This window comes from Lipomyces tetrasporus, assembly GCF_029532465.1.
Source record: "Lipomyces tetrasporus strain NRRL Y-64009 chromosome Unknown POJ06scaffold_2, whole genome shotgun sequence".
In the NCBI taxonomy this organism is placed as follows: Eukaryota; Fungi; Ascomycota; class Lipomycetes; order Lipomycetales; family Lipomycetaceae; genus Lipomyces; species Lipomyces tetrasporus.
In genome coordinates this window covers 614650-640748 of record NW_026611597.1, presented here as the reverse complement: position 1 = coordinate 640748, position 26099 = coordinate 614650, and the positions used below count along the sequence as shown (strand labels likewise).

The following is a 26099-nucleotide window of genomic DNA, read 5'->3' as shown; positions in this document are numbered from 1 at the left end:
GTGCTTCAAAATTGCGAATCAATGGATAGTAATTGTCGAAACAAGAAAAAATTCAAATGCGATAACTATAACTGTGCATTAGGGTTCATGCCAATTCCCGGGGGCGAAGCCGCAATTTAGTCTACCCCGCGTTAAATAACAAAGATTTGCATGGGATTTGTAGGAAATTTGGACATATTCAGACGGTGCTTCATCTATTATCGATGCCTTTGTCTGTATATGGATATTACGGTACTACTGCACAAGAACGAAGAGCTTGTCACCACGGAGCATTCACTTTCGACACACGGCTGCATGGAATATAGGGAGTATACTCCAATTTCTAGCTACTTATAATAGCCATAATCAGTTAATCCAAAAACCTAACACCAGCAACCAAAAGACAAATGGCCAGTGTTATTTGTAGAGTGTACAACATGCAATCAAGGGCTGCCTTAGTTCGGAGTCGTTCTCAGATAATGAGTGGGACATTCATATCTAGGGCAACAATACGTCAGATACGCGAATAAATCAAGATACTATGTGTACATACCCGTATGGATTCTTCACCAAATAGAGTTGATGATAAGTTTCCGCATCCCAAAAGTTCTCGACAGCAACAATCTGCGTTGCAATGGGATCCGAAGTGTAAAATGTTTTCTGGAGCCTCTGTTTAACGTCCTCAGCAATCTGTCTCTGCTCATCGGAGTGGTAGAAGATTGCAGACCGATACTGGCCGCCTCGATCAGGACCCTGTCGATTGACTGTAGTGGGATCGTGCATTCTAAAAAAGAAGTCGATCAAAGTCTCATAGGACACAAGTTTCGGATCAAACACAATCTGAAGCGCCTCGGCATCTTTTCATGGCATGTCAGTCAACTCCCTATGCTCGTGACAGGGAGCAAGACTACTTACGTCCAGTTGTGTCACTGCAAACTTCGCGGTAATTTGGACTGCTTGTAGTTCCGCCGCTGTAGCCTACTCGCGCGTCCAGAAGACCCTTTCCGTTTGCAAAGTATTTTCTGTAGATGTGTTCAACTCCTACGCAATATTATCAGCACGGCCACCATCTCTCGCATTCAAGACGACACCGCGTACCCCAGAAGCACCTTCAGTTAATTAGCATCATGCAGTCACCACGTTATCACGCATACCCACCCAGCGGCAATAGTAGCGACCTCCGCACCTTCAGGCACAGACATGGTAGGCGAGAGCGGACCGCCAACCGCAGAAGCACCGGACGAGCCTGCTGGAACGATTGAACTTCCGCGAAAGGTACGAATAATATGTTGCAGGAGCGAGGACATTGGTACTACAACAATACAGCAAAGAAGTAAGATACTTGCTTTCGCCAGAGTAACCTAAAAATATTCTGATTATCCAAAGAATACGGCCACTGGAATTATTGTCTGAGGCGCAGTCGTCCATTCGATGTGACGATGACATCGGCGATCAAAATTAAGGTTTGACTGGTGTGGGCTTAGTTGAGCATCACGCCTATTCTGAATTGCTGGATCCTAATGCATGTTGCATACGGTGTAGTGCCAATATAGACAATGGTTCAACATAGCCGATAGGTTTGCAGTTGATTTGTGGGAAGAAGAGTCAAGGAATTGTGCGAGCTGGGGTGGTATGGTATGACGTAATAGCCGCTCCTTTTCATGCATTAGTGACCTCGTAGCAATGTTAAATAGCCTCGTTAAAGATACTCGCGATCCCGACCCCGGAAAGCTCAATGCCACGCTCCATCAGGAGGTGCAAACATACAATTACTGGGACTGACGACCGCGGCATACCTACGCTGCGTCGGCAACTGGCTTAACACGCGTGATTTGCAGATCAGCTGTTAAGCAGGTTTCGGCATATATACCACTCAGAGAAGAACTATCGATTAGCATTGCATCGAACTCGCAGCGATGGTGGACCTACCACCATTAACAAATTGCCTCATAGGCGCGCTACTCCTCGTCATTGCCTACCGATTAGTGAGGCAGAGATATCCTGACATCCACCCGTTCGCGCTATATCACCAGTCCTCCATATCCCCAATAAGGAACTCTGAAGAATCAGCAGTTCACAGATCCACGTTGACTCCTTTCACCTATCCATTGATCTCGGGCTTGAATATACGGGAGGGCCACTCTTTTCGAGATGGTGACCTAAGAGATATATGGAATTTCGCAAAAAAGGGCAAACTTGGAGTTTTCAACAAGAAGAGTGACGTAATTGAGTATCATGATTATGGTAGGCTGTATCGCGCTTTAGTGAGAATAAATAGTGGTACTGACTACTGATGCAGACACTGAGTTGACTTCTCTGGTTCAAACTGTCGCGTCTCGATTCAGCGAATACGTTCCAGGGATCTCAAAGATTGGCATTTACTTGCCTAATTCAGTCGAGAATGTTGTTACATCTTTTGCGGCTGCTCATTATAACATGGCGGCCGTGTTGCTACCACTAACGTCTGACATGGACGAGCTAAGTCGTTATTTGGAAATGACCCAGCCAGAGCTATTGATCTTCGAGGCAGGGGTTCTTGACTTCACTCAGCTTAGTCTACCAGAATCAGTCCACGATTTAGTCATTGTTGTTCCGAGTATTCAGGATCACCTTGAATGGAAGGACCAGCTTAATGAGAAGGTTGGAAGCTCGATTGGCGTTCACACGTGGGAGGATGTCGTTTCCACCGAGTCCCCACCTAAGACAGTGATTGAGCTACCACAGGAGGAGTATAATGGTCCAGCGATCATTGTTCCGTATACAACACTTCTTGGAACGGTTGAATCAGTAGCATTTTCTCATGGGGTAAGTCGATCTTGCTTGACAGAATATGGCTGTTGGCTTGATGCTAATTCGGTGTAATAGAATATCGTCTCCGCTGTGGCAGCCCAACTGCGTGCGGTGTCTCACAGCGTAAGCTTCAAATCTACCGATACTGTAGTTCCTTTAGACTCTATTCAAGGAATGTACACCAGGATCATGTTTCTAGCTGCTCTTACTGCAGGAACAAGCGTCGTGTTTAGCGGGACCACTAGCGAAGGATTTGATTTTGACGCCTTGCGGACTATCGTTCCGACAGTAGTGATTGCGTAAGTTGTTCGTGATGCTTGATGCTTTAAGTTATCAATCTAAGATGTTCTAGTTCGCCTAAGTCAATACTTCACGTCCTCAATTATACTCCAGGGCTTCTTATTAACTTGCGACTCAAGCGAGCCAGCGGTATCCTCGCGGCCGGCAATCTTCCCTGGCCAGTTTTGAACCTGTTCCCGAACCTCAGGTTAATCTACATACACGATGACCAACCACCACGGCAGGCGAAGAGAGGCGAGGATTACAACAATGCAGGCTCGCTTACGTCTGCTCAGCTGTCACTCCTTCGAGCGCTGCTGGGTGCGCGTGTTATATACGCCTTGACTCACCCGCGTATCGCAGGACCGATCTGTCAAACGCATATATACGACTATCGCAACCTCGGCCCTGTTAGGGTATTCGGTCCTGTTGTGCCGGCGCTAGAAGCAGTTGTTAAGGATATCGAGAACCTGAAAGGAGGTGATCGACAGGGTCATCTTTGCTTGAGGGGATTACCGACTGCAGACAAAGGATGGGTTACAACTAATATTGTAGGCGAATGGGGTGATGACGGATGCTTTAGAGAGCTGTCTTGACATTATTAAGCTTTTCAGATAAAAAGAAAGCAACGATATTTTGTATTTGAATCTAAATTATGTCTGACTTTGACGATATGTGCCAATTCTTATTCCACCCGGTAAACGCTGTATACGCCCCACTATCTCGCCAGTCACCTAGATTTTCGTGATGGCAACTTATCGAAATCTATACCAGACTTCTTTGGCTTCGAGAGTGTGTTTATAACCATCTGGATTCTATTGACAGCTGGTATAACAGAGCGGCGAGCGAACCACGGCGTAATTAGCAACGAAAATGCAACGCGAAGCGGAAGAATCATCTGCATGATAAATTTAACACTCGTGCAACTGAATATCTGAATGATTAGGAGCACAAACCTTGACGATGGCGAAAGCGGTGGCGCCTTGCAGAATTAGTTTTGTTGCCGATTCTGAGCCTTCAGCTAGCGAACTTTGCGGAATCTGCGCATGTTAGAAAGCCCGGGTCTATAATTAACGATGACGGCTCAGTACATACCGCCTTAGAATAAAATTCCTTGCCAGCCTCAATCAGGCCTTCCGGTAGAGGTGGCATCCAGTCAGTGACTTGGAACAACCACATCAACCCAAACAAAGGCGCAATGGCTGTAACCTCGTGGATCAACAAAAACGTGAACACATAAGATCCTGGCGCATTCATTAATCTCTCAGCATGTGGTCGCATGGACGCTGGCAACTTGTCTAATATCCGCTTCATACGCTGTCGCGATTTCACAGCCTTTTCTTCTGCCGTTGGCTTGATTTGAATTGCCTTTTCGTCAGGTTGCATTGCACTTCTAATTCGTGATGTACTGAAATTCCGTCGAGATGATTGCCTTGGTCTGCTGAATATGCTGTAACGCGTTAGATATTGCTGGTTCGTCTCCGTTGGTGGTCGGGTGACTGGACTTAGAAGTATCGGGCCAACCCTAGGCCGCCATCCGAAACGCAAACATCGACAAACATGCATCTTTGCACTGTACAATTGAAAGATCTTCGAAACGATTTAAATTGATTTCGAGCAAACAGTTCGTGGTTGTCGATGTCCGTTCATTGCGCCCATAGATTGCTCGATACCGAGTCTGGTTGCCAGAGGGCTACCGATTGCGCTCCTACATGCTCCTCCACTGAGCCGCACAGGAAAATATCGATGAGTCACTCTTACAGCGCCATCTGCCAGCAGTTGTACTTTATCTCGCGGCTCTGCAAGCAGTTGGAATTATATTTAAGCCTGGTTCTTGCTGGAATATACTGCTGGAATAAGGTTGAAAGTTTATAGGAATAACTGACAAACTGGCTGTCACTGAAACATCATCGTCTCCGATAGCTGCGCCATCTCGACGGCCAATTTGTCGGTTCTTTGCAACGCCTGCAGGTATTTCGCTCCCAATTACGCGACTTCTGGCGAGCGTTATTTACTAATTCCGGCTGTAGGATGTCGTCGCGGTGTCTCTTGCCCGTTTCGCCATGATATGCCCAACGCCACTCCTCGTGGCGAACAGCCACTTAGACACCTGTCGCGTCGGGAGAGAGAAATTGAAGAGCTTGCCCGGAAGTTCACAAATGCTGAGATTGAAGAGTACGTGACTATCGAGGGGATGTCTTTGAAATGCCGGGCTAACAGCAGCGTATAGTGATTTGATTCGCATTTCGATTCAGCCTTCCGACCCCGATTTCCCTTTTGATCTGGCGTATCTTCATTTCACCCTACTCGTACCAACTGACTATCCATCCACTGCTCCGGAATTAACAGTGATTAATACCGATATTCCCCGTGGTTATGCATTGAATGTCGAGCATGGATTTGAGGACGCGATTAGCAAGGCTGGCTTAGGATCGATGACGCTGGTGCAGATGATCAGTTCGCTTGACGAGAGGCTCGAGGAATTTTTAAAGGCAGAGAAAAGGGAGACGATTAAGCTTGTGCACGTGGGACGAAGAAATGGGAATAATGCCTTGTCAATGTCAATCACTGGAGTTCGAGAGAGCGGCAGTCAAGGATCATATGCGGACTGGGGATTCGATCAGAATGCCGTAGACAGTTTGCAAATATCCGATTCTCCAGCCGAGAAAATCCCTGTCGCGGGTTCTGCGGCTACATATACAGTGGCGGAGTTGCAAAACGCTTCCGCTCGTCGTGAACGAGAGATTCGACAGCTTCACGCCAGGTTGCCTGGAGCCAAATTATTCAGCACAGATGAAGTGAGCGGAGACGCGTCATTCACGGTCCCATTCGATCCCGCCAATCGTGAGGCGGTGCCAATGAGTTTGCGACAGATATCTACGGTACGCCTCATAGTTCCGAAACTGTATGGTCTCGTGCCGGCCGGAATAGAGTTCCCATCCATAGACGCCGTGGAGGCACGAGCAGTGGAAGCAAATTTTCGAGTTCATGCAGATCACCATCGCGATTTCTCGCTATTTGCTCATATGAATTTCCTGGCACAGAATGTCACTGTGCTTGCTACCCAATTGCCGTCATCCCCTGCTGTCGACGAATCAGCCGAGAATGAGAGCGCCGTTGATTCGAGACTGGAAAGATCTGGCGATGATTACAGGAAGCCGCCGGAGTGGGATATGCTTGATGATGTCGTAGAAGACGATGCGGTTGACTATGACTACGACGATCCAAATTGGTATGTCAGTGCGGATGACGAGCGTGGACGGTACTATGGCGATAGTCATGATGAGGACTATTCCTCTCACTATAGTGACGAGGATGATAGTGTTACGGATACCGAAGTTGAACATTGCGCGCGCAACGTCAGCAGTGACCAACAGCCACCACAGGGAATTTCTATTAACCTGTCTGGATTGCAACTCCGCGATATTGGTGTTGTCGAGTGTACGCTTTTGAGCATCGTCGTCAAGTGCGTGCGATGTAAGACAGAAGCGGAGATACGCGACATCAAGCCGGGCCATGTATCCGGGGCAAATAGTCTATCGTGCGCAAAGTGCAGCGCAGGAATTAGCGTGGCAACTTTCCGGACGGAGCTTATGCACGAGAACGCAGTCAGGCTAGGCTACATTGACTTGGTCGGATGCACGCCGACAGATATGCTTCCCAGCTCATTCATGCCGTATTGCGGAAATTGTTCAGAGCCGTTGCCGGGCACGACCGGAATCGCGGGCCTTAGTCTCGCGCAAACGATGTCGACGAGCTGCCGGTCGTGTCACACTAAACTGTCAATTTTCATTCCGCAAGTCAAGTTCTCGCGTGTGTCAGACGACCAAGTACAGGTTGCAGTAGCAACAAAGAAACGCGTCGGGGCGAGACTGGGAATAGTCGCAGGTACGCCATTGCCGCTTAATGGGACATGCAAGCATTATAAACGATCGACCCGATGGTTCAGATTTTCGTGTTGTAATCGAGTATTCCCGTGCGACAAGTGCCACAACGAGCAGAGTGACCATGCTGAGGAGCATGCGAGCCGGATGGTAAGTTCGCTTCCTCTGATATCTTATAATGCATTGGACCGGACGTGGTGTTGACGGTAATAGATTTGTGGCATGTGCTCGAGAGAACAAAATTATCAGCCAGAAGTCTGCGCGTACTGCCGTCACTCGTTTTTCCGAAAGAACACAGGCTTTTGGGAAGGTGGCCGTGGCACACGGGATAAAGTGAAAATGAGCCGGAAAGACCCTCGGAAATACAAACGCCCGGCCGCACAGGCCTAGAGAAAGAAAGAAAAAATTAGAAAAAACACGACAGATGTTGTTTGGATGTGTATATACATGTATTTACATTTCTTTGTATCTATCCACTGGAATGTCTGATGCACAAATGTACAGCCAACTTATCCTCTCCATACCTATATGTACAATTTTTGGAGAACTTTGTCAGCAATATCTTTGTACGCGCTGGCATTGGCAGTATCCGGCTCGGCAACAACTACAGGAGTTCCAGCATCCGACAAAGTGCAAATCTTTGGATGCAGTGGGATCGATCCCAAAACCTCTGTCCCGAGCCTATCGGTCACCCGCTGGACGCCTTCTGATCCAAAAATATGTGTTTCGTGATTGCAATTCGGACACACAAACACACTCATGTTCTGAACCATGCCGAGCACGGGTACATCTACTTTCTTGAACATGTTGATACCCTTGACAGCGTCAATCAGCGCGATGTCCTGTGGCGTAGACACGATTACCGCGCCGTCGACAACGATCTGCTGGGTAATCGTCAGCTGCACGTCGCCCGTGCCGGGAGGCAGGTCGAGAACGAGGATATCCAAACCATCCCACTCGACATCGTGGAGCAACTGCTGCAACGCTTTCATGACCATCAACCCCCGCCAAACGACCGGCGACTCATCGTTGGGCAAGAGGAAACCCATAGACATGGCTTTGACTCCGTAATTTGACAGCGGGATTAGCCTGTTGCTTTCCGTCACGTTCGGTACGCCGCCGGATAAGTTCAATAGCTTCGGTATTGACGGACCAAAAATGTCTGTGTCAAGTATGCCGACGCGTTTTTGCTGCATCGCGAGCGAAAGTGCGAGGTTCACTGTTCTTTGTCAGTCGTGTGTCAGTTCTTCACAAAGGCCTGCATACCTGCGACTGTAGATTTGCCCACACCGCCTTTTGCGGAAGATACTGCAACAACTTTATCGACGCCTCGTAGCTTGTTCTTTTTGGGTAGACCACGCGCCATGCGTGGTAGTGTAGGTGCCGGGCCCCGCTCATTGGAAGGAATCTGACGCTGTTAGAGCCCGGAGGATCGACAGGAGAATAAGATATAGCTTACGGCTAGTAATGGTGTAACTGAAGACGAGAATTGTGAGAATGTCCGAAAACGCGCTGCCCCGCCTAATAGTGGTCGTCGTAATGGGGTACAGATCATGTCGAGCTGATCAGGCGCTCGCTGTGAGAATTTGGGAGGGTGGAATTACTTTGAACAAAGCAGGCTCGTCGATAACCAAGATCTCTCAGTTGGTGAGATGAGGACGATGTTGAACTATATGGCGATTGTACAAATTCAGAAATGGCGGTATGGCGCTTGTATTTGAGAGTCATATCACTTTGGAGGCCGGCGACCGCGAACGACTAAGTCGTTTGGCGCGGTCGACCGCAAGGAGGACCCTCCGCATGCGCATTAGTAGCATATGAGATCAAAACTACAGACAAATGGATCTATCGCTAACGATTTGATCATAATGACGTTGTATATTGATGAATATCTTACAAAGCTGTAGGTGACTTAACTAAGAAACGCAAAAAAAGTCGACACGAAACGTAATACATATCAACGCATATGTAAATATATACCTTAATCACACATTTACTTGCATGATCTAATAGTGCATGTCATGATACAAAATAAACAACAGAAGAAAACATTTTTAAACGCCCTTTACAACTCGTCATGGTCCGGAACATCCTCGTCACCAAAGTCGCCCGGATATCCGTCCGCCGCACCTCCAGAATACAACTTGCTAGTAATAGGGTATGCAATGGATGACAACTTCTCGCGCTGCTCCTCATATTCTTCCTTTGTGGCGGTCGCGGCATTCTCCTCGATCCATTCCTGCGCCTCCTTGACAGCTTCGATAATGGTCTCCTTATCATCGTCTGAGATCTTGGATCCGAGACCTGTCTCGGTGTCATCATTGACCTGGTTGCGGAGCGAGGAGGCATAGTTCTCAAGCGCATTGCGCGCTTCGATCTTCTCGCGAAGCTCGGCATCTTGCTCAGCGTACCGCTCGGCCTCCTCGACCATTCGATCGATTTCCTCCTTGGTGAGACGGCCCTTATCGTTCGTGATAGTGATGGACTCCGACTTGCCGGTTCCCTTGTCGGTTGCAGAAACCTTGAGGATACCATTTGCGTCGAGCTCAAAGGTCACTTCAATCTGGGGAACGCCACGGGGCGCAGGTGGAATGCCTGTGAGCTCGAACTTACCAAGGAGATTGTTGTCCTTGCAGAGTGTTCGCTCTCCCTCATAGACCTGGATCAAGACCGTTGGCTGGTTATCCGCAGCAGTAGAGAAGATCTGGGACTTTCGAGTTGGGATAGCCGTGTTTCTATTGATAAGCTTGGTCATAACGCCGCCGGTGGTCTCGATACCAAGAGTCAATGGGTTGACATCGAGAAGGACGATATCCTCCACACCTTCCTCGCCAGACAAGATACCGCCCTGAACTGCCGCACCGTACGCAACGGCCTCGTCAGGATTGATACCCTTGGACGCCTTCTTGCCGTCAAAGAAGTCCTCAAGAAGCTGTTGGACCTTAGGGATACGAGTCGACCCACCGACGAGGACAACGTCATGAATGTCGGCCTTCTTAAGGCCTGCGTCCTTGAGAACCTGTTCAACAGGCTTGAGCGTCTTCTTGAACAAATCGAAGTTCAGTTCTTCGAACTTCGCCCGCGTGAGTGTCTCAGAGAAGTCGATACCGTCGTGGAAAGCTTCGATCTCGATGCGGACGGACATCTGGGATGAAAGAGTGCGCTTGGCCTTCTCAACCTCACGCTTCAACTTGCCGATGGTCTTCGGGTTGGTGGTAATGTCGAGGTCGTGCTTCTTGTTGAAAATCTTAGTGAAGTGCTTAATCACTCGGTTGTCGAAATCCTCGCCTCCTAAGTGGGTATCTCCGGCGGTAGCAAGGACCTCGAAAACACCAGATTCGATCGAAAGGAGAGAAACATCGAAAGTACCACCGCCAAGATCGTAGACAATTATCTGTCTCTCACCCTCGCCTTTATCAAGGCCGTACGCAATAGCGGCGGCAGTTGGCTCGTTAACGATACGGAGGACATTGAGACCGGAGATTGTGCCAGCGTCCTTGGTGGCCTGACGCTGCGCGTCGTTGAAGTACGCGGGAACAGTAACGACGGCGTGGGTGACCTTCTTGCCGAGATAAGACTCCGCGATCTCTTTCATCTTGCCAAGAATCATGCCGGAGATTTCCTCGGGCGTGAACGTCTTATCTTCCTGGCCGACCTTGACTTGGACAACAGGCTTGCTGTCCTTGCTCTTGACCGCGAACGGGAAGTGCTTGATGTCAGCTTGGACGTCCTTGTCGTCGAATCTGCGACCGATCAGGCGCCTATTACGAGTTCAGTCAAAAATTTCACTGGCGCGCAGCGGACAGGGAATGACTTACTTGATGTCAAAGATAGTGTTAGTAGGGTTAGCCGCGGCCTGGTTCTTCGCGGCGTCGCCAACAAGACGCTCCTCAGACGTGAACGCGACGTAGGAAGGCGTGATACGGTTGCCCTGGTCGTTCGCGATGATCTCGACGCGACCGGACTTCATGACGCCAACACATGAGTACGTGGTACCCAAATCGATTCCAATAACTAATGGTAATCATAACTGTCAACCCCAATAAATTGAATGATCCCGACCTGAATAATCACTTACCAGCTCCATAGTTCTCGACGTCGTCGGCATGTACGCCCTTAAGTAGAAACGGCGCCGCGATGAGCGCGAGCGCGTAAAGAAGGATTGACCAGGAGATCAGAGCCCGTGAAGGACGACGAGCCATGGTGATTTAGTGACTAAAGCGAGCGGATCAAAGCGAGACGATCGCCAAATGTGGAGGAGAATTGATGGAGCAGAAAAAGGGCGGAATAGCAGTGGGAAGGAGGGGAAACAGGGCCAATTATACGCGGCTCAGGGCGTGGAAAGGCCACAGTGGCATCTCTGGCCCCCCGGCGTAAGCGTCGCTCGTTTGTCACGCTTCCGCCGCAATCGCCGCGATGGCTGCAAACTGCACAAGTGGCCACTTCCGCCACTGCGCCAGCTGCGTCACTCCAGCTGGCACGTGCAATCAGCCAATCATGTCGGGGCTGCTTAGTCGCAGGACTGCACGTGATCGCCACATTGTTGTGCCTCCTGGGCCACGCATTAAGTACCCTAACCCTGCCTTTCCTCCGACTCGGGCCAGTTGACATATCTCGCGACCACCTTCGCTATCGCCAGCCGCTATCGATCGATCTCGCCACCTCAAGACTTGCCTGCCTGCGCACTCGCAGCCGCACCAGCAATGTCGCAGCAGCAACTCTCACCAGGCGGCCCAGTTCGGTCGGCGTCAGGCACAGGCCTGAAACGGGCCGCATCGAAGCACTTTGTTGTCGCGTCCACCGCCGGCACCAGTCGCACTCACCACCGCAACGCGTCTTACGGCCGGGGCCTGAATAAATTAGGCAAGCTCACGCCATTAGCTCTCGCGCCCGACGCGGCTGCCGCGGCGGCCGCGGTGCCGACGCCGCCGTTGTCGGCTATGTTGCCGCCTGAGCGGCACCATGTCCAAGCGGCGATGAAGAAGTCCAAGAGCTCGGATTCGTTGGTACATCGCGAAGGGGCGTTGCGGAGACGGGAGTTATCTTCTCTGGCGCTCACGGGCCGGAAGGGTTCGAGGGCTTCGCTGGCGCAGAAACGGACATTGTCAGGTCTGAGCACAGTTCAAAGCGCGGGCGTAGGGAGTAAGAAGGCCGCCGCAAAGAAGAAAGCGGTCACCCAGCAGGCGTCTGAAGAGGAGGAAGAAGGCTCGACTGATGATGACGAGGGATTGTCTATTCAAGTTGTGCCATCAGTGACAAGGCGAACAAGTGTACAACTAGAGGAGACCCGGCAAGTCTTGCCCGATATGGCCAATAGAGACCAACAAGCCTCTGCACCGTTCATGACGGATGCCGACACAGCTATTAACGAGCAACAACAACACGTATCCTCCTCATCCGCACCGACATCTGGCACGACATCACTTCTCAACTCTCCGGTACAGCGCGACTATGAGCGGCCACCGAATACATCGAAACTACAAGAAAACCTGCAACAGGAGCAGAAGAAACAGCAACGCGAACGAGATCTCGGCCTTACGATCGATGTCACGGCAGCAAACGCCGGTGAGCCTGCCGTGACCCGACCACCGCGTCCATCTAGGCTGTCGTCAGATCTCAAACAAGGCGTAGAGGACACTCTTCCACTACCGTTGCAGCAATCTGAATCCCCTGCACAAACAGGAACGTCGGGCTCAGGCTCGCTAGACTCGAATCCGGCCATTCGATCGCGGTTTATTGTCGAGACTACGTCGGGGCGGCGAACGGCCGTTACAACGCCGCCGACAGCGTCATCGTCCGTAACGACATCGGCAGGCGACGTGACTGCCGCGCAGCAGAAAGACGTAAGCACGAGGCAGCCATCGTTGCAATCACCGACATCCTTTGCATCCCGGCGCAACATCATCACTGACGCCGAAGCAGCCGCGGCAGCAGAAGCAGCTGCAGCCGCAGCGGTCGCAGCTGTCGCGAACGCAACGTCGTTCCCGTTCTCCGGCGGCGCGTCACTGGCAGACGTGGCTGCAGCCGCGGCCGCAGCGGGTGGTAGCAGTCGCACTCAGCAGAAACTCTGGCTCCAGCGCGCGACAAGCATCCGGGACGGAGCGACGAGTCCGAGTATTAATGGCGGCAGCGCGAGTCCGGACGGCATGCTGCTCGACGGAGACATGACGGCCGAATATTCTGGACGACGGAGCGGGAGCAGCACCCGTCGTGCGACCACGGTCGCCGCGCAGAGGGAATTGGATTCGGTATCAAAGGAACTCAAGAACGTCAAGCGGTATCGCGATCCGATGGCTGAAGCCCTCGAGCGGGTGCGACTGCGCGTGATGGCCACGTCGGTTGGATTCGGCGATGCGGTCCGTGGTCCTCGGACCCGCTGGATGTTCGGAATTGGCGACGCTGAAGAGGACGTGGCGGCGGCACTTGTCAGCTTGAGGCACAAGACGCAAGCAGAAATAGCCGACGCACTGGACAAGATGTGGAGCGGCAAATGGCGGCTGGTCGACGACCTGTCCGACCCTGCCTATTCGTCGTCCAGCGCTGCACCTGTAGCACCTTCAACCCTCGGCCGAAATTCCCGCGGAGTGCGCACGACGAACGTTTCCGGCGTGGCAGGCGGCGCCGGCGGGAACCCGCTGCGTCGGGCGTAAATTTTTTATAATGACATGCATATTTTGTTTTTGGGTATCTCTTTGGCTTTGTTGGAGAAGGATCTACGGAATGACTCACGATTTGTTGCGATACATGGGACGGTGTAATTTGGTCGGGGTTATTTGTCGGGTCTGGGTACTGGCGTTGTATTGCAATTATTATAGGTAGTAATAGGTAGTTTGTCATGTAAGATCTCTGATGCATGTTGGTTTAATTATGCGGTTCGGCGGTCGTCTGCATGCTAAACGATAACACTATGCATTAACCGAACCAATTAGCCAGCAACGACAATCGACAGAAGTTTAGACCGACTAACTATCATCACTGTAAGGAAGTCGAAGCTCACCTCTTGTTACTTTTGATCTGCGTCACTGCACTTCAATACTAAATAGATATCCTGTCCTACGGAAGTAAACGTTGCAGTGCGCGAGAAGATGCACCAAAGTAGATTAAGCTGCGGATATGCAGTAAGTAAATTTAGTCCATATTGCAGTCAATGACAAGTATCTCACGAGACGTGTGTGGTTCTGAGTGTGAAGTTGAAAAACTCTGAGTAAAGAACGACAATGGGTATTTAAGCTAAGTGTCGGTGTCAAAGTCTTATCCGAGCCCTTCGGACCAACCCATCGCGCGAGGTATTGGGGTCCGTTATCCAGACCCGGACCATATTCCAAGAACCTTAGGCGAAAAAAGTTCCACTTAATCTAATTGTGCTTGACAAGAGCAGCATAGTGGTGAACTTTGTCGCACACTAAGTGTGTTCTTAGTATAGGTACTTTACCCACTGTCAAACTCTAAATGCCAGAAACTAAACGGTCAAACTCTAACTGCGAGATAAAACCAGAGCTTCTTCTTTCCTGTGGCGGATACCGCCGGCCCGACACACGACGCAAAGCCGCGCAGGAAGTCGGCGTGTTGCAACTTCGAAACCGTGTGCGGACCGACGGCTCCTACGAAGACATGTACTCGTCCGTTGGGGAGCGGGTCATCGACTGCGTGGAGGCACTGAATACGACACATTCTAGTGCCGGTCGATCGCAGTCCTGCAGACCCGTCACCGGCGCGACAACGAATTCCATTCTCTCGAAATGCGACCCGGCCGGCCCTGAGCGCGCGACCGCGGACGTGGGAAGACGGAAAGAGGGGCGTACATCGACCTGTCGCTTCTCGCGTTTGGCACGAGCAACTCTGTATGTGCCCAGCCTTCCATCGTCGTCGACAGCTCTCCAGCAAAACTCCAAGCGCCGAAGCGGAATCAATGTATAACAACTCCGGAGACCGGCCCGTCGGGAATCTACAGCCAGAGGACCATCATAAACATCGATACACCACCAAGTGCTATATATCCCGGCATTGCCGAGGAAAGCTATACCCGTCCGCGCCGATGTCAGAATACCAATTTAACGTCACTTCGGAGCCACATTCTGAGAGTATTTTGGAATTATTGCTGGTTCCTTGTGTCAGATTTAGATATTAGTCTCTGTTTTTCCTTCAAAGTCCACTACATTCATAGAGTCGCATTATCGTAGTCGTCCGTTATACAACCATTACAGTCCAGTCATGCGTCCACATACTGCTTAGTTAACGTGTGATTCGTCGTTGACATCGTGCCGTTGCCATACCATCCGAGCTTGGCGTAACAGTCGCGCAGTTTTCGTACATGTTGCTAGAACAGATAACACTTACTAGAAAGGCTGACATGACATGTCTCGACTAGCCTAAGCTCTTTGCAATTATACGAATTTACCCGTTTTATCACATGCCGGGCCAGAAGAACAAGCCGTCGGCTGATGTGAGACTCGGACCAAACCCAATGAAGCTTAAGTGAAAGAAGCAGCGATTAAATTTAATTTCCAGCATGACCGTCGGCCTATCCCCCGCCAGCATCTCCGCAAGCTAACGAGACTGCTGCACTTGTCCGGCGGCTCACATTCGTGTCGGTCCGGTTGACGATCGGCTTGCCACAACACCTACAATGCCGCGCCTGACCGACTTCGGCAGGGACACGCGCGCACGCGGCAATAGGAAAGTAGGCGACAAGACAGAACACGCCCGCGAGAAGCGCATAACTGGTGACACGCGGGAAGCTTTTACGGATACACCGCAGGACCAAATAGCACACTCTCCCGGCTGTGGATAATACTAGACCACTAGAATGGTTTGATACGTTAAATACGGTACGATTTTCCACGTTCGCGAAAAAGTATCAGCAGGAAAAAAAAATGGTGGATCAAAAATGCATTATGCTGTAATATACAACCAGTTCGACTCGACTCTTTTGGCTGGTGTTATAAGTGAAACCGAACCAAACCAACCCAACTCAACCGGAGAAGAAAAAAAATTAAACAAGCTTCCCAAAGTATAAGTAAACCAAGTATGACCTAGTCTGACCAAATGCAGAACCAAAATCCATAAGGAAAAAAACCTTCTATATCGCAAGTATTAAAACAAAATCCTCAAGACCAAGAAAAAGACCCGAGAAGAAAAATTGTGAGTAGGTTGATAAGGCCGTAGAAGAATATATCGACGATAAACGGGGAAGAAATTGTACAACCGACTGAAATTACAACTAGTACGTGCACGCGGTGGGGAACTGTCGCGAGTCGAGCGGCTGCGGAATGATGCCGTTCTTCAGCAGGAACGAGAAATCCCACTCGACCGCGTTCTCGGTCTTCCAGCACCAAAAGATCCAGCCCTGGCCTTGCTCGTACGCGTCCATCTGGGCCTCGACGTACTGGCGACTGTTTGCCTTGTCCTGGTCCGACCAAGTAGAGAAGTCGTACCGGCTAGCGCAGCTGCCGATGTAGTAGCTGCCGCCGTTGTCCAGGTAGCTTCCGTCGTAGCGCGCGCCTCGGTAGACGCCGTTGAGCCATTGTGCCTGTGGAATATGTTAGACCGTGCGTGTGATTGCACCTCATTCTCCGCACTTACGCAATCGGTCAGGGCGGCGCTCCATTCGCCGACGACAGTCCACAATGTGGTCGCGCGAATGTTCTGGCCTTCAACGCAGGTTTGCCCGAGGTGCGCAGCCTGGTCACGGGCAACCTCGCCGGGAGAGAAGACTTGGTACTGCGACCACGGTTAGTATGGTATTCCGGCTACAGTGCGACCGCAACGTACAGCGTGATGATCAAGGATGACGTTTGTGTATTCGGGGAACTGCAAGAACGAGTTCCTGCAACGCGTCAGTGGAACGAAGACGGATATCTACACAACGTAACCTACCATGAAGTGGTCGGATAGAACGCGTCGTGAATGGAAAGCTAGACGCCGCGTCAATAAAAGACCGCGCAATCAATAATAGTACGACATGGAAGGACATACGACAATGTCGGAACCCTCGACGTTGCGAAGCTGATTGTAGGACCAGTCGTAGTAGGCCTCAATCTTGGAGCGGTCAAGGACCGGGCCCAGAGGCTCGTTGATGGGCTGGATGGCAGTAATGACATCGTTCCACTCGGGCGCGGCGTACTTTGAGATCATGGTCGTCATGACGCTGAGTGTGACGTCGAGGTCCCCGTCGGTCTGCCATGCCAACGAGTCGCGGAGGCCCGAGTTGTCGAAACCGTTCCTGTTACGCGTCGTCAGTACCTGTCCAGAATGAGGGAAATACCGGGGACGTACTGGGATCCTGGAGCGCCGTGCAGGTCGATCCAGACTTTTATGTCGTTCTGGCGAGCCCATTGGAGAGCCTGCTCGAGATAGGGAATCTGGCCCTGGACATATGGGTCCGAGTCAAGAGTCTGAAAAGCCCAGTAGCCGATGGGAATGCGCACGCTGACGACAGTTAGACCTAGTTCAGTAGCGGATCAAGCGCATAGGACATACTGGTTCAAGCCGGCAGCTTTCATCTGGGCGAAATCGTCAGCGGTAACCCAGGAAGCCCAGTGGGCCTGGAGCTGGGACGAACACTCCTCCTTGCCGAGCTGCTGGCAGAAGTGGTACTCATCAATGGGGATATTGTCGTCGGGGAACTGGCGGAAGAGCGAGAGATTGATGTAACTAGACCAGCGTCAGCGAGCCACTCGTTGCGCCAAGTGGGGAGAGGAGGGAGGAGGGGCGGGGGGACGTACGGTTCGAGTACCAGCCAGCCGCCGAGATTGACGCCTCTTACTTTATCACCGAGGCCATAGCCAAAGTTGAGCCATCGTTTTCCAGGACTAGAATGATATTAGATGATTGGTCGTGCGACGCAGATACAGAATCGAGCCTGCGTACCCTGAAGTTTGAGGTGCGGGGACAGCAACGACGGCGGAAAGAAGGGCGACGATAGTGCACAGGAGGGATGCCAAACGGGCCATTGCAGCTTGCAGTCTAGATGACGATAACGAACGAGAGTCAGCCGCAGATGTCTCGATGTATGTATATAGCTGTTCGGACACAGGCAAAGAGCGGATGCACGCAGAGACAAGCTTAACGAGAGACAGTTGCAGAGCAAAGCTATTAGATATATACGAGCGGAGGAGGGGTATGGGCCGACCGATGGTGACTGGCATCCAGACTGACGGTTTTGGGCAAGCCTCGACCAGTGGATTGTGTCTATGGCCGCGGCTGTGGCTGGTGTATACGAAATAGGCGCGATGCGGTTGCTTCCGCGCCGCAGTGGCTGTGCTAGCGGGTATAGTAATTCCGCGTGCTTCGGGCAAAGTTCAGGAACTGTGCCTGATATTAAAAGTGCCAAGCCCAACCTCCGAGGACCCGCAACCTATCGCGGGTAAACTAATCCAGCCCCAGGCCAGAGGACGAACTGGCAATAAATGCGGGTTCTGCGCAGACCACGCGTTGGCCCGCCTTGAGAGCGACGACAATTATGCTTTAAGCATGGCACAATGCTCTAGTGCTCCCGTGCTCCATGGCGCTGCCCCGCAAAACGCAAAACATACGCGTTGTTGGGATGTATTCTCGGCTCATATCACAACTCACAGCTTATTTCCGGGCGATCACATTTCCCCCATGCCCCCAATCCTTCTCATTCGCGGTTGACGATTTCCAGGCCACCACTATCCCAGTGTCTGACACATTTATGATTATATGATCACGGAAATATATAAATAGTGTAATGCGGTAGTAGCCGCGTGTCTCTGGGCTGCAGTCGATCATGGTCCGTGTGGCGCGTCTAAGAGCCCCTTACCTGGCCTGCAAGCAACGATGTTCACTAATTGACGTCAACTGCGGCCGTGCCGCACTCCTTACGCCATTTGCTGTCGATTTCCCGCCTGGCCGGCCGGACTCAAGAGAACCGTTGCGGATTCCGTTGCGGATTCCGGCACCCCGAACGTCATCGGGTCAGTTCACAACTGTCATTGTGTTGTGTTACTGCAATAATGCGTTTGATGCGCGCCGTTTCGGATTCAGTAGTGGCCTGTCGGAGGAAAGCTCGATCAGACCGGCTGCTGCTGGCGTCACGAGCCAAGCTGCGTGCCAGACCAGACTTTTTTCATGTAGGCCCCAATTACTTCCCGTCCCAGCCACAGCTGTTTGCCGCATCCACTAAACCGTCTAGCTCCACAATTGGCTATTATTAATCTTGTCTAATTTTAAACAACTCCCAGTCATCGCTAGTCCGTTCCGAATTTCTTTGACCGTAGCCCCAGTCTTATTTGATTATGTTCCCGCCTCCATTCTGCCATTCATTGCCTACATCTGCACTTTTACTGACCTCTAACCGACTCCCGGACAACAAATCGCTGCATTTTAAATTAAAACGCAAGTTCACCAAAAAAAAAAGGTAGTAATTTTCAAATTAAAACAAAGTTGCACCCAAAAAAAAATAATCACCCCACGGGGGTCTCGAACCCCCAACCTTGAGATCACATCTCAGGGTTCTGACGACATAAGAGTCTCACGCTCTGCCAATTGAGCTAGCAGGGTATTCTGCGAACACACTCTGAAATTTGCGGCTCATCTATCGGCAGCAATTACGTAATATATTAGTAACATACAAAAGGAGGAAACGCTTAACTTATCCTCGATTGCGAGATTAGAATTTGGCATCAGTAACTTGGCCGTACTCTTCGAAAATGCCGCGGGCAGTTGGCTAGGACATTTGATCGTCAAATTGCGCTGCAAGGCATCACAATTAATTGACGACAAGTTCGTGCCTCTGCAAATGAATCACTTGAGATGAAGATACGGTGTCAGCATCTGACGGACGCCTACCAGATGAAGCAATGTCGGCTGCCTCTCAGACCAGACGCTGGCAGAGTGCACCCCGGATTGCCACGTTATATGACACGATACAGTGAGGTCTAGCATTGAAAGCATGCAGTTCTTGCGGGCGTTTTGTATGCATATCCCAATATAATATTCATCCTGAATCTTTATTCCCGCACTGTATAGCTTTTTAGCGCAACCATAGGTAGGACACTTATGCTCGCTTAGTATAGTCGGGATCCACTTTATCGTACAGGCGAATTAATGCAGACTGACCAAGTTTGGTCCGGTTTAAGGCTTCTTGGCGGCAAGTTTGGGCGCCGAGAGCGTGCGAAGGTAACAAAAACGTTTCCCGGAAAAAATTGTCATTTTGCTAGCCAACAGGAATGCTTGCTACCGGTCGGGCAAAATCGGGTTCATCAGCAACAACGACGATAAACTGCAGCGGTCACACGCACACTGGCCATCTACGCTGCAAAGCCGACATCAGCAAACCTTGCCATTCTCATTCGTCGATTCTATCTATTGGCGGGCTGCATCTGGGCAATCTACTAGCGCGTAGTAAAGGACAGTAACATCTGTCTGCGGCGTAAGTAAAGTTCACTTGTCACAGGAATGTCTGATACGCAATGCCACTATCGTGCCCCTCGTCGCATGTAAAAACACTATTGCAATTTGGTAAATGAAGCATCCGATATTTTGTCTTCTGTCAAATATCACCGGACCAAACGCCACCGCCAAAGTGGAAGGTCACTTCAAGCCTGGAAATAAGGAGGCGGATTAGGTTTGTGTAGGTTGAGTGCGGCGGCAGGGTCGTACTTTTGAATTCTCGTTAGCGTCATTCATGCTCCAGGAGTACGGTAACCTTGATAGTTTGTTACTCACTCACCGGGTTGTCCTCCTTCGACTGACGCAAGTAAATAGACAGATAAGATTCTAGAAAATTGGAGTGATTAAATTACATTGGCAAACATGCTGTCTGGTTCGTTAATGTTCCAGTAGTCTGTGTCTGGAGTCCACAGCTATGGGACTTTATATTTTCGCTGCCAGTAGCCTCTACTTGTACAGCCCGCGTACTCATACTGATGTCGCATATCAAAGTAGTAAGGAGCTAGCGCCCGACGCCCCATCGTACCCAAGGTTCAATTTGACTTTTCGCAGTCCACACTTGTCCTCTTGCTCTCTTCAAAACACTGCAGTCATCCATTGAATCTGGGTCCTTGACGGGTTCGATTGGCGATCGTTCTGCATCAGTCGGGGGTGTATGTAATGCATCGTCACAGCGATTAATGCGCTCTGTTTAAAAGACCTTGCTATCTTCTCAACCACCCACGTTCGGCTTCACAAACGTCAATTCCGAGTCCGCGAGCACATATCTCCAAGTCAGCTAGCTACCTGCTACTGTCCGAAACTGAATAGTGACCCAGTTATCAGCTCCCGACCGTCGATTGTCATCCTAACCATCAACGTCTCAAATCCTGCACGACGGCGCCGCCGTCTTGCATACCAAGACCATCACATTCAGGTCCGATCCCCCCGGTCATGTATCCACCGCCCGCCGTGGCGCCGGCGGTGATCCCGAAAGACGACCAGCTTCCACAGGTCGCAATCGTGGTCAAGAGCGTGCGGTCGCGCCAATCGTCCAGCGAAGTACCGGCCTCGATATCTCCGTCTACACCAAACTCGTCGGCACCATCGGCCAAGACCAAAGGCGCTGACGCACTGGGCCGTCGTCGTGGGCCGGTGGGCGATGATGCGGTGGGCTGGACGGCTAGCGACTCTGTCGCTGTGATGGGAAAAAACGGGACTCCTCATGCCGGGAGTACTCGTCCGCGCCGCAAGAGACGGCGCGTGGTCGAGCCAGATCGAGAGATATCGGAAATCAGAGTGAACAGTCTTTTGACTGGCAAAACCGGTACAGCTCGGGAAGGTACGCACCTCCTCCACTTTGGTCTTGCTCTCGTATATATATATGTAGTAACTGACATCGAACATACAGGACGGAACGAGGATATCCCGTACCAACACGAATTCAAGCCAGCAGACGAGACAAACTACGTCGACCGCAGCATCGCCGGCCTTGACACCGACATTGATGAGTTGCTAAGCCAGGTCCGGCCCGACGCTCACGCCACACGCGATGATCCTGACGTGACGTCGATTCCGGCTTTTGAGCACATTGTCGCGCGACAGCGTGCGCTGCTATCGCGGCGGCTGCTTGCCACCAGACGCAGGCGAGAATTGGAGATTGAGAGGGTCCGAAGGGAAACGATCGCGGAAAGGGAGAATATTTGGGTCAAGTTTTTGTCAAAGCGTGTGGACTTGCGGGCCGACATGATATCTAAGGTCGGTGAGCGCATCGAGTTTATTGCAAAAGGGGCCGAGTGCGCTGAAGTGCCCGACGACTGGTCCACCGACGGCTACGAGTCTGGCCTCGAGCATGAACCAGTCAATATTGGGGAACGGTGCAACCAAGTCGTGAGGATCGACTGGCGAGACGGGCCGGTCGCTAAGGGACTCTCGACTGACGAGATTTCGGACGACGTCGCACTCATTAGGAGCATTCAAAGCCGCGAGGATGACGGTTCGAAGGATCCCGATCTCATACTTATCAACGACGAAGATCGGATCTTGGGCGACCTTGTGACTGCGCTGGTGAATATCTACCCGTCCCGCAGACCACCACACGCGTCAACCGATTCGGCCATGGAGTCGTTATACAATGCATCAATCCTACTTGAACATAGTGAGGAAGTGGATGCAAGGAGCGTGTCTCCTACTGAATCGCAATCGTCAGGTAAACCGGCAAAGATCCAGACCCTCTTTGATCTGTGTCAGCCACAGGCAAATCAGCACGAGTCTCCGGCTGCAGAGATGTACCTCCCTCCTCCGTCAGCTGTTCCCTCTCCTCCGCAGACTCATATTGCTCCTTCATTCCAGCAGCAGCAGCAGCAGCAGCAGCAGCAGCAAGAGGCACAGGAGGCTCAGTACGGTCAGCATTATTCTCGTGCCGGGTATTCTCAGCCGTCTCCAAATACGCCACATTATCCCATCGCTCCTCCTCCGCCGTATAACTATGGATACAGCCAACAATATATACATCCAGCTCCACCATCGTACCCACCCGTGCCCTCGCAACAGCATTCTTACCCTCCTGCGTTGGTCCACCGACAAGACCCTCGTCCAGAGCCAAAGTACATCCCCATGCATCAAGAACCTTACGGACATGCTCATCAACAACATGCACAACATCAAGACTACTATCACCCGCCATCTCCCCAACAGGCACCGTATGGTCCGTATTCACATCCTCCACAGAGCCATTCAACGGACCAGGTGTACTATCCTCCGCCACCGCAGCATCGGCAGCAGTATCCCCCACTGCCACCGCCGCCGCCTCTCCCGCAACCTTCTCAGCAACAGCTGGCATGGCATCAGCAACCGCCTCCTCCGGCACCTCAGTACCAGTCGCAATATCCGTCCCAGCAACAGCCGCCGCCGCAGCCTCCTCCTCCTCATCAGTCATATCCGCCGCAGCATCAGCAATACAGCCAACACGTGTATCCATATTCTCAACAACCCCCTTATGACTCGGTGCGAGCACCGCCAACCTATCAATATCAGGCCGGTCAGTACCAACGTCCAAATCAGCACTACCCATACCCACCGCGACAAACGTACGGTAGTCCACAGAACAGACAATACTACGAACATCACTACGAGTCCGACCATAGCCGGCCAGCTCTGTCGCCGTATAATGGGCCGAGTTCAGTGTATCAGTATAATACTCAGGATCAAGCACAGTATTCGTATCATCCACCACCACCGCCGCCACCACCTCCTCCTCCTCCTCAGGGCCACGGTGTACATGGCGAGCAGTATAATTATTCACAGCCGCAGCCGTATCATCAGCAGTATCCGCATAGTAGTGCGCCGCCAGCCGGATATCCACAGGCGTCGTATCAACCGGTACATACTAGCGTGCGGTGAATGGCGAGCGAAACTTTAGCGGACCGTAATCAGTCGCACTCGCAGCCGCTAACGGACAACAGTGCGTTGGGTAAATTACGGTTGTGTTGTTGTTGGCATATTAGTGGAGTGGCTTTAAAAGGATCCGATTGATTGGTTTATATCAATTTGTGCTATTGGATGAGAACATTGGTGTCATTCGGGTCGAAGATCGCATTTATATCCATTCATCATAGCTAACAGGCACAATGACAAAGTCACAAAAGGTTGACCAGCCTTTTGAACTTACGTTCCATCTCACAACACCATGCACATAAAAAATAATCTATCGAAAATGCAAGTTTGGCAAACAAACTAAGGACGTAATCAAATTCAAAAGCACATCGGCAACAAAGGAAGACGAAATATTGATTAGGAAAAGTCCCTCGAAGAAACCGTCCAAACGCCGAGACCTGGTCTATTTTGCGAAATCATTAACTTGGCTTTGTCCCACAGTCGTAGCTCCAAACCATCATGGTCATCGCCGCCGCCGTAATCGTTCGTATTGCTGTCATTGCCACCATTAACATCGTCGTGTCGTAGCCGCCGTCTATTATACATAACTTCGTCGTAATCAACGCCAATGTCGTCTAAATTCACATGCCGGGAGTACATCCACTCGAGCTTCAAATAAAACGGGAACGAAGCGTCGTCCTGGAACTTATACAGCCCTTTTGCGGCCATCGGAGCGACGAGTAACACGTCGCCCTGATCATTGCCTGTTCGCTGCAGTGCTGAAGCCGCGAGGGCCTTGAGGAGAGTGCTGATGACGTCAGGGTGCGAGCCCATCATGTCCCAGACTCGGATACCTGGCTGCTTGTCGGTTGCGATAAGGGTTGAGATGTTGGACGCGTCACGCACGCCGCCGCGGTGTATGAAGCCGACTTCGTGTTCGCCGAGGAGCCAGTCAGGCGGGGAGTAAGTTTTCCACCAGACCACGTCCGAAATCGACGACGCGTGTGGACCGATGTAGAGGGTTTGCGCGGGGACGATCCCGCCTTGGTGGTATATCCCAAATATGGCGGCCAGTATGGCATTGAAGACGCCAAAGACACTAATAAGCATCCACTTGCGCGATGTTGTCGACAGGGCGAATTTTGGGATTGAGGTCGAGGCTAGGAGGAGCGGGATCGCTGGTAAAAGAAAGCGTGCCTCTTGGTGTTGGAAGAGTGAGAGAACGATGGTGCCTGATACTGCAGAGAGAAACGCGATGGACAGTTGAGGCCGGACAAAAAGTACGTACGGGCCGAGAAGTAGCGGGAGATTCACGAGAATATGGGTGTACCGGGGGTGTAAGCCGTGTTTGGCCAGATTTTCGGGCTGAAAGTTGTACATAAAGTTGTTGAGTGGGGTTAACACCGGTGTTGGAGACCCATAGTACCGGGTGTCGATGTAGATTGCAACAAGAGAAGTTCCTATGCCCGATAGCACAATGAATATAATCGAGGACGGACTTTTTCCGTTAGTTGTGTGGTCGAGAGGAGCCTGTAGATTTACTTACAATCTTATGAATTGTGGAACAAGGTACCAAACTGGAAGTATTAGGAATGCAGGAAAAGTGATTCTGTTGAAAACGCCGATTGCAACAAGACACCCTAGCAAACAGCACGACCAAAAGTGCCGCGTGTGCTGTCTACATCAGCGCGATTCAAAACACACGAGTGACAGGACGACATACACCAAAATTGCGGAACGAGATCCGTCGAATGAGAACAAGAGTCCAGGCGAGAATGATTGTCTCGACCGAGTTCGAAAAGGTGTGTGTCTGGTAGGTCCAGGTCACGTACGAGCTAGCGACCACGAGCAAATAGTGGGCACGAACTTTTGGCGTGCTTGCAAGTTCTTGAAGAGCCCAGTCCTCTGATCCAATCAGCAATAGGTCTCCAAACTGCGGGACGGTCTCTCTTACCAAGCGAAAACGATATGAGAAAGAAAAACATCCGCAGGCAATAGTAGGCCAGGATGGGATTGACGGACACTGATTATTAGCAGCGAAGTTTATGCAGCCCGACTGAAAATACATACTTCCGTACATCCATCGGAGAATGGTCATAGGAAAGCCGTAAGCGAGCCAGAGGGGCAATATGCTCCGAATAGGATTATCTGTGGTGAACTCCCATGCCTTTGTCACATTCCAGCCAAATATGTCTCCTTTGTACGCAGTTAGAATGATGTCGTCGGACCACACAATACACGAACGTACCGGCGAGAACCTCGGGACCTTGGAAGTGCTCGTCAGGATGGATATAGGACGGAGAGAGGGTGAAATAGAATCTGACGAGGAGCAGGAGGAGGTATGCCAGTCGCCAGGACATGGTTAGGGAGGAGAGCAGCGAGTCGCCCGGCAAGTGGGCA

The 26099-nt window shown here is 51.2% G+C and overlaps 10 protein-coding genes and 1 non-coding gene across 11 annotated transcripts; 4 read left to right on the top strand and 7 right to left on the bottom strand.

The window, feature by feature from the left end:
- Nucleotides 1–34: 34 nt before the first annotated feature.
- On the bottom strand, nt 35–1654 carry POJ06DRAFT_245170 (peptide methionine sulfoxide reductase MsrA). Its single transcript, XM_056186611.1, has 5 exons — nt 1138–1654; nt 1078–1088; nt 895–1020; nt 533–836; nt 35–477 (listed from the first exon to the last, which is right to left on the bottom strand). Exons 1-5 carry the CDS (start codon nt 1284–1286, stop codon nt 435–437), a joined length of 633 nt encoding a protein of 210 aa, XP_056046080.1. The 5' UTR covers nt 1287–1654; the 3' UTR covers nt 35–434.
- On the top strand, nt 1655–3647 carry POJ06DRAFT_245168 (uncharacterized protein; the record flags this gene model as incomplete). The annotated part of the gene is made up of 4 exons (XM_056186610.1): nt 1655–2223; nt 2279–2784; nt 2845–3068; nt 3122–3647. The coding sequence occupies exons 1-4, from the start codon at nt 1896–1898 to the stop codon at nt 3642–3644; spliced, it is 1581 nt and encodes a 526-aa protein (XP_056046079.1). The 5' UTR covers nt 1655–1895.
- Nucleotides 3648–4762, bottom strand: POJ06DRAFT_245166 (uncharacterized protein). The gene is made up of 3 exons (XM_056186609.1): nt 4144–4762; nt 4005–4088; nt 3648–3946 (listed from the first exon to the last, which is right to left on the bottom strand). Exons 1-3 carry the CDS (start codon nt 4612–4614, stop codon nt 3779–3781), a joined length of 723 nt encoding a protein of 240 aa, XP_056046078.1. The 5' UTR covers nt 4615–4762; the 3' UTR covers nt 3648–3778.
- A 19-nt stretch (nt 4763–4781) lies between these two features.
- POJ06DRAFT_52658 (uncharacterized protein) lies at nt 4782–7389 on the top strand. The gene is made up of 4 exons (XM_056191171.1): nt 4782–5019; nt 5079–5223; nt 5279–7082; nt 7146–7389. The coding sequence occupies exons 2-4, from the start codon at nt 5117–5119 to the stop codon at nt 7320–7322; spliced, it is 2088 nt and encodes a 695-aa protein (XP_056046077.1). The 5' UTR covers nt 4782–5019; nt 5079–5116; the 3' UTR covers nt 7323–7389.
- A 67-nt stretch (nt 7390–7456) lies between these two features.
- POJ06DRAFT_235590 (P-loop containing nucleoside triphosphate hydrolase protein) lies at nt 7457–8298 on the bottom strand (the record flags this gene model as incomplete). The annotated part of the gene is made up of 2 exons (XM_056185840.1): nt 7457–8151; nt 8199–8298. 2 exons carry the CDS (start codon nt 8296–8298, stop codon nt 7457–7459), a joined length of 795 nt encoding a protein of 264 aa, XP_056046076.1.
- A 699-nt stretch (nt 8299–8997) lies between these two features.
- POJ06DRAFT_193094 (heat shock protein 70 family) lies at nt 8998–10902 on the bottom strand (the record flags this gene model as incomplete). Its single annotated transcript, XM_056184898.1, has 2 exons — nt 8998–10693; nt 10751–10902. The coding sequence occupies 2 exons, from the start codon at nt 10900–10902 to the stop codon at nt 8998–9000; spliced, it is 1848 nt and encodes a 615-aa protein (XP_056046075.1).
- A 733-nt stretch (nt 10903–11635) lies between these two features.
- POJ06DRAFT_265489 (uncharacterized protein) lies at nt 11636–13582 on the top strand (the record flags this gene model as incomplete). Its single annotated transcript, XM_056189079.1, has 1 exon — nt 11636–13582. One exon carries the CDS (start codon nt 11636–11638, stop codon nt 13580–13582), a length of 1947 nt encoding a protein of 648 aa, XP_056046074.1.
- Nucleotides 13583–15791: 2209 nt separating this feature from the next.
- Nucleotides 15792–18265, bottom strand: POJ06DRAFT_245155 (glycoside hydrolase superfamily). Its single transcript, XM_056186608.1, has 9 exons — nt 17802–18265; nt 17657–17743; nt 17412–17585; nt 17208–17360; nt 16908–17154; nt 16809–16846; nt 16704–16758; nt 16515–16652; nt 15792–16461 (listed from the first exon to the last, which is right to left on the bottom strand). The coding sequence occupies exons 1-9, from the start codon at nt 18077–18079 to the stop codon at nt 16153–16155; spliced, it is 1479 nt and encodes a 492-aa protein (XP_056046073.1). The 5' UTR covers nt 18080–18265; the 3' UTR covers nt 15792–16152.
- A 1093-nt stretch (nt 18266–19358) lies between these two features.
- On the bottom strand, nt 19359–19454 carry POJ06DRAFT_t13. The gene has a single exon. It is a non-coding gene; the product is annotated as a tRNA-Lys (tRNA).
- Nucleotides 19455–21119: 1665 nt separating this feature from the next.
- POJ06DRAFT_52566 (uncharacterized protein) lies at nt 21120–23921 on the top strand. The gene is made up of 2 exons (XM_056191170.1): nt 21120–21666; nt 21736–23921. Exons 1-2 carry the CDS (start codon nt 21279–21281, stop codon nt 23724–23726), a joined length of 2379 nt encoding a protein of 792 aa, XP_056046072.1. The 5' UTR covers nt 21120–21278; the 3' UTR covers nt 23727–23921.
- A 195-nt stretch (nt 23922–24116) lies between these two features.
- On the bottom strand, nt 24117–26059 carry POJ06DRAFT_265486 (Alg9-like mannosyltransferase family-domain-containing protein; the record flags this gene model as incomplete). Its single annotated transcript, XM_056189078.1, has 6 exons — nt 24117–25197; nt 25246–25373; nt 25423–25604; nt 25654–25722; nt 25770–25895; nt 25948–26059. 6 exons carry the CDS (start codon nt 26057–26059, stop codon nt 24117–24119), a joined length of 1698 nt encoding a protein of 565 aa, XP_056046071.1.
- Nucleotides 26060–26099: the final 40 nt, after the last annotated feature.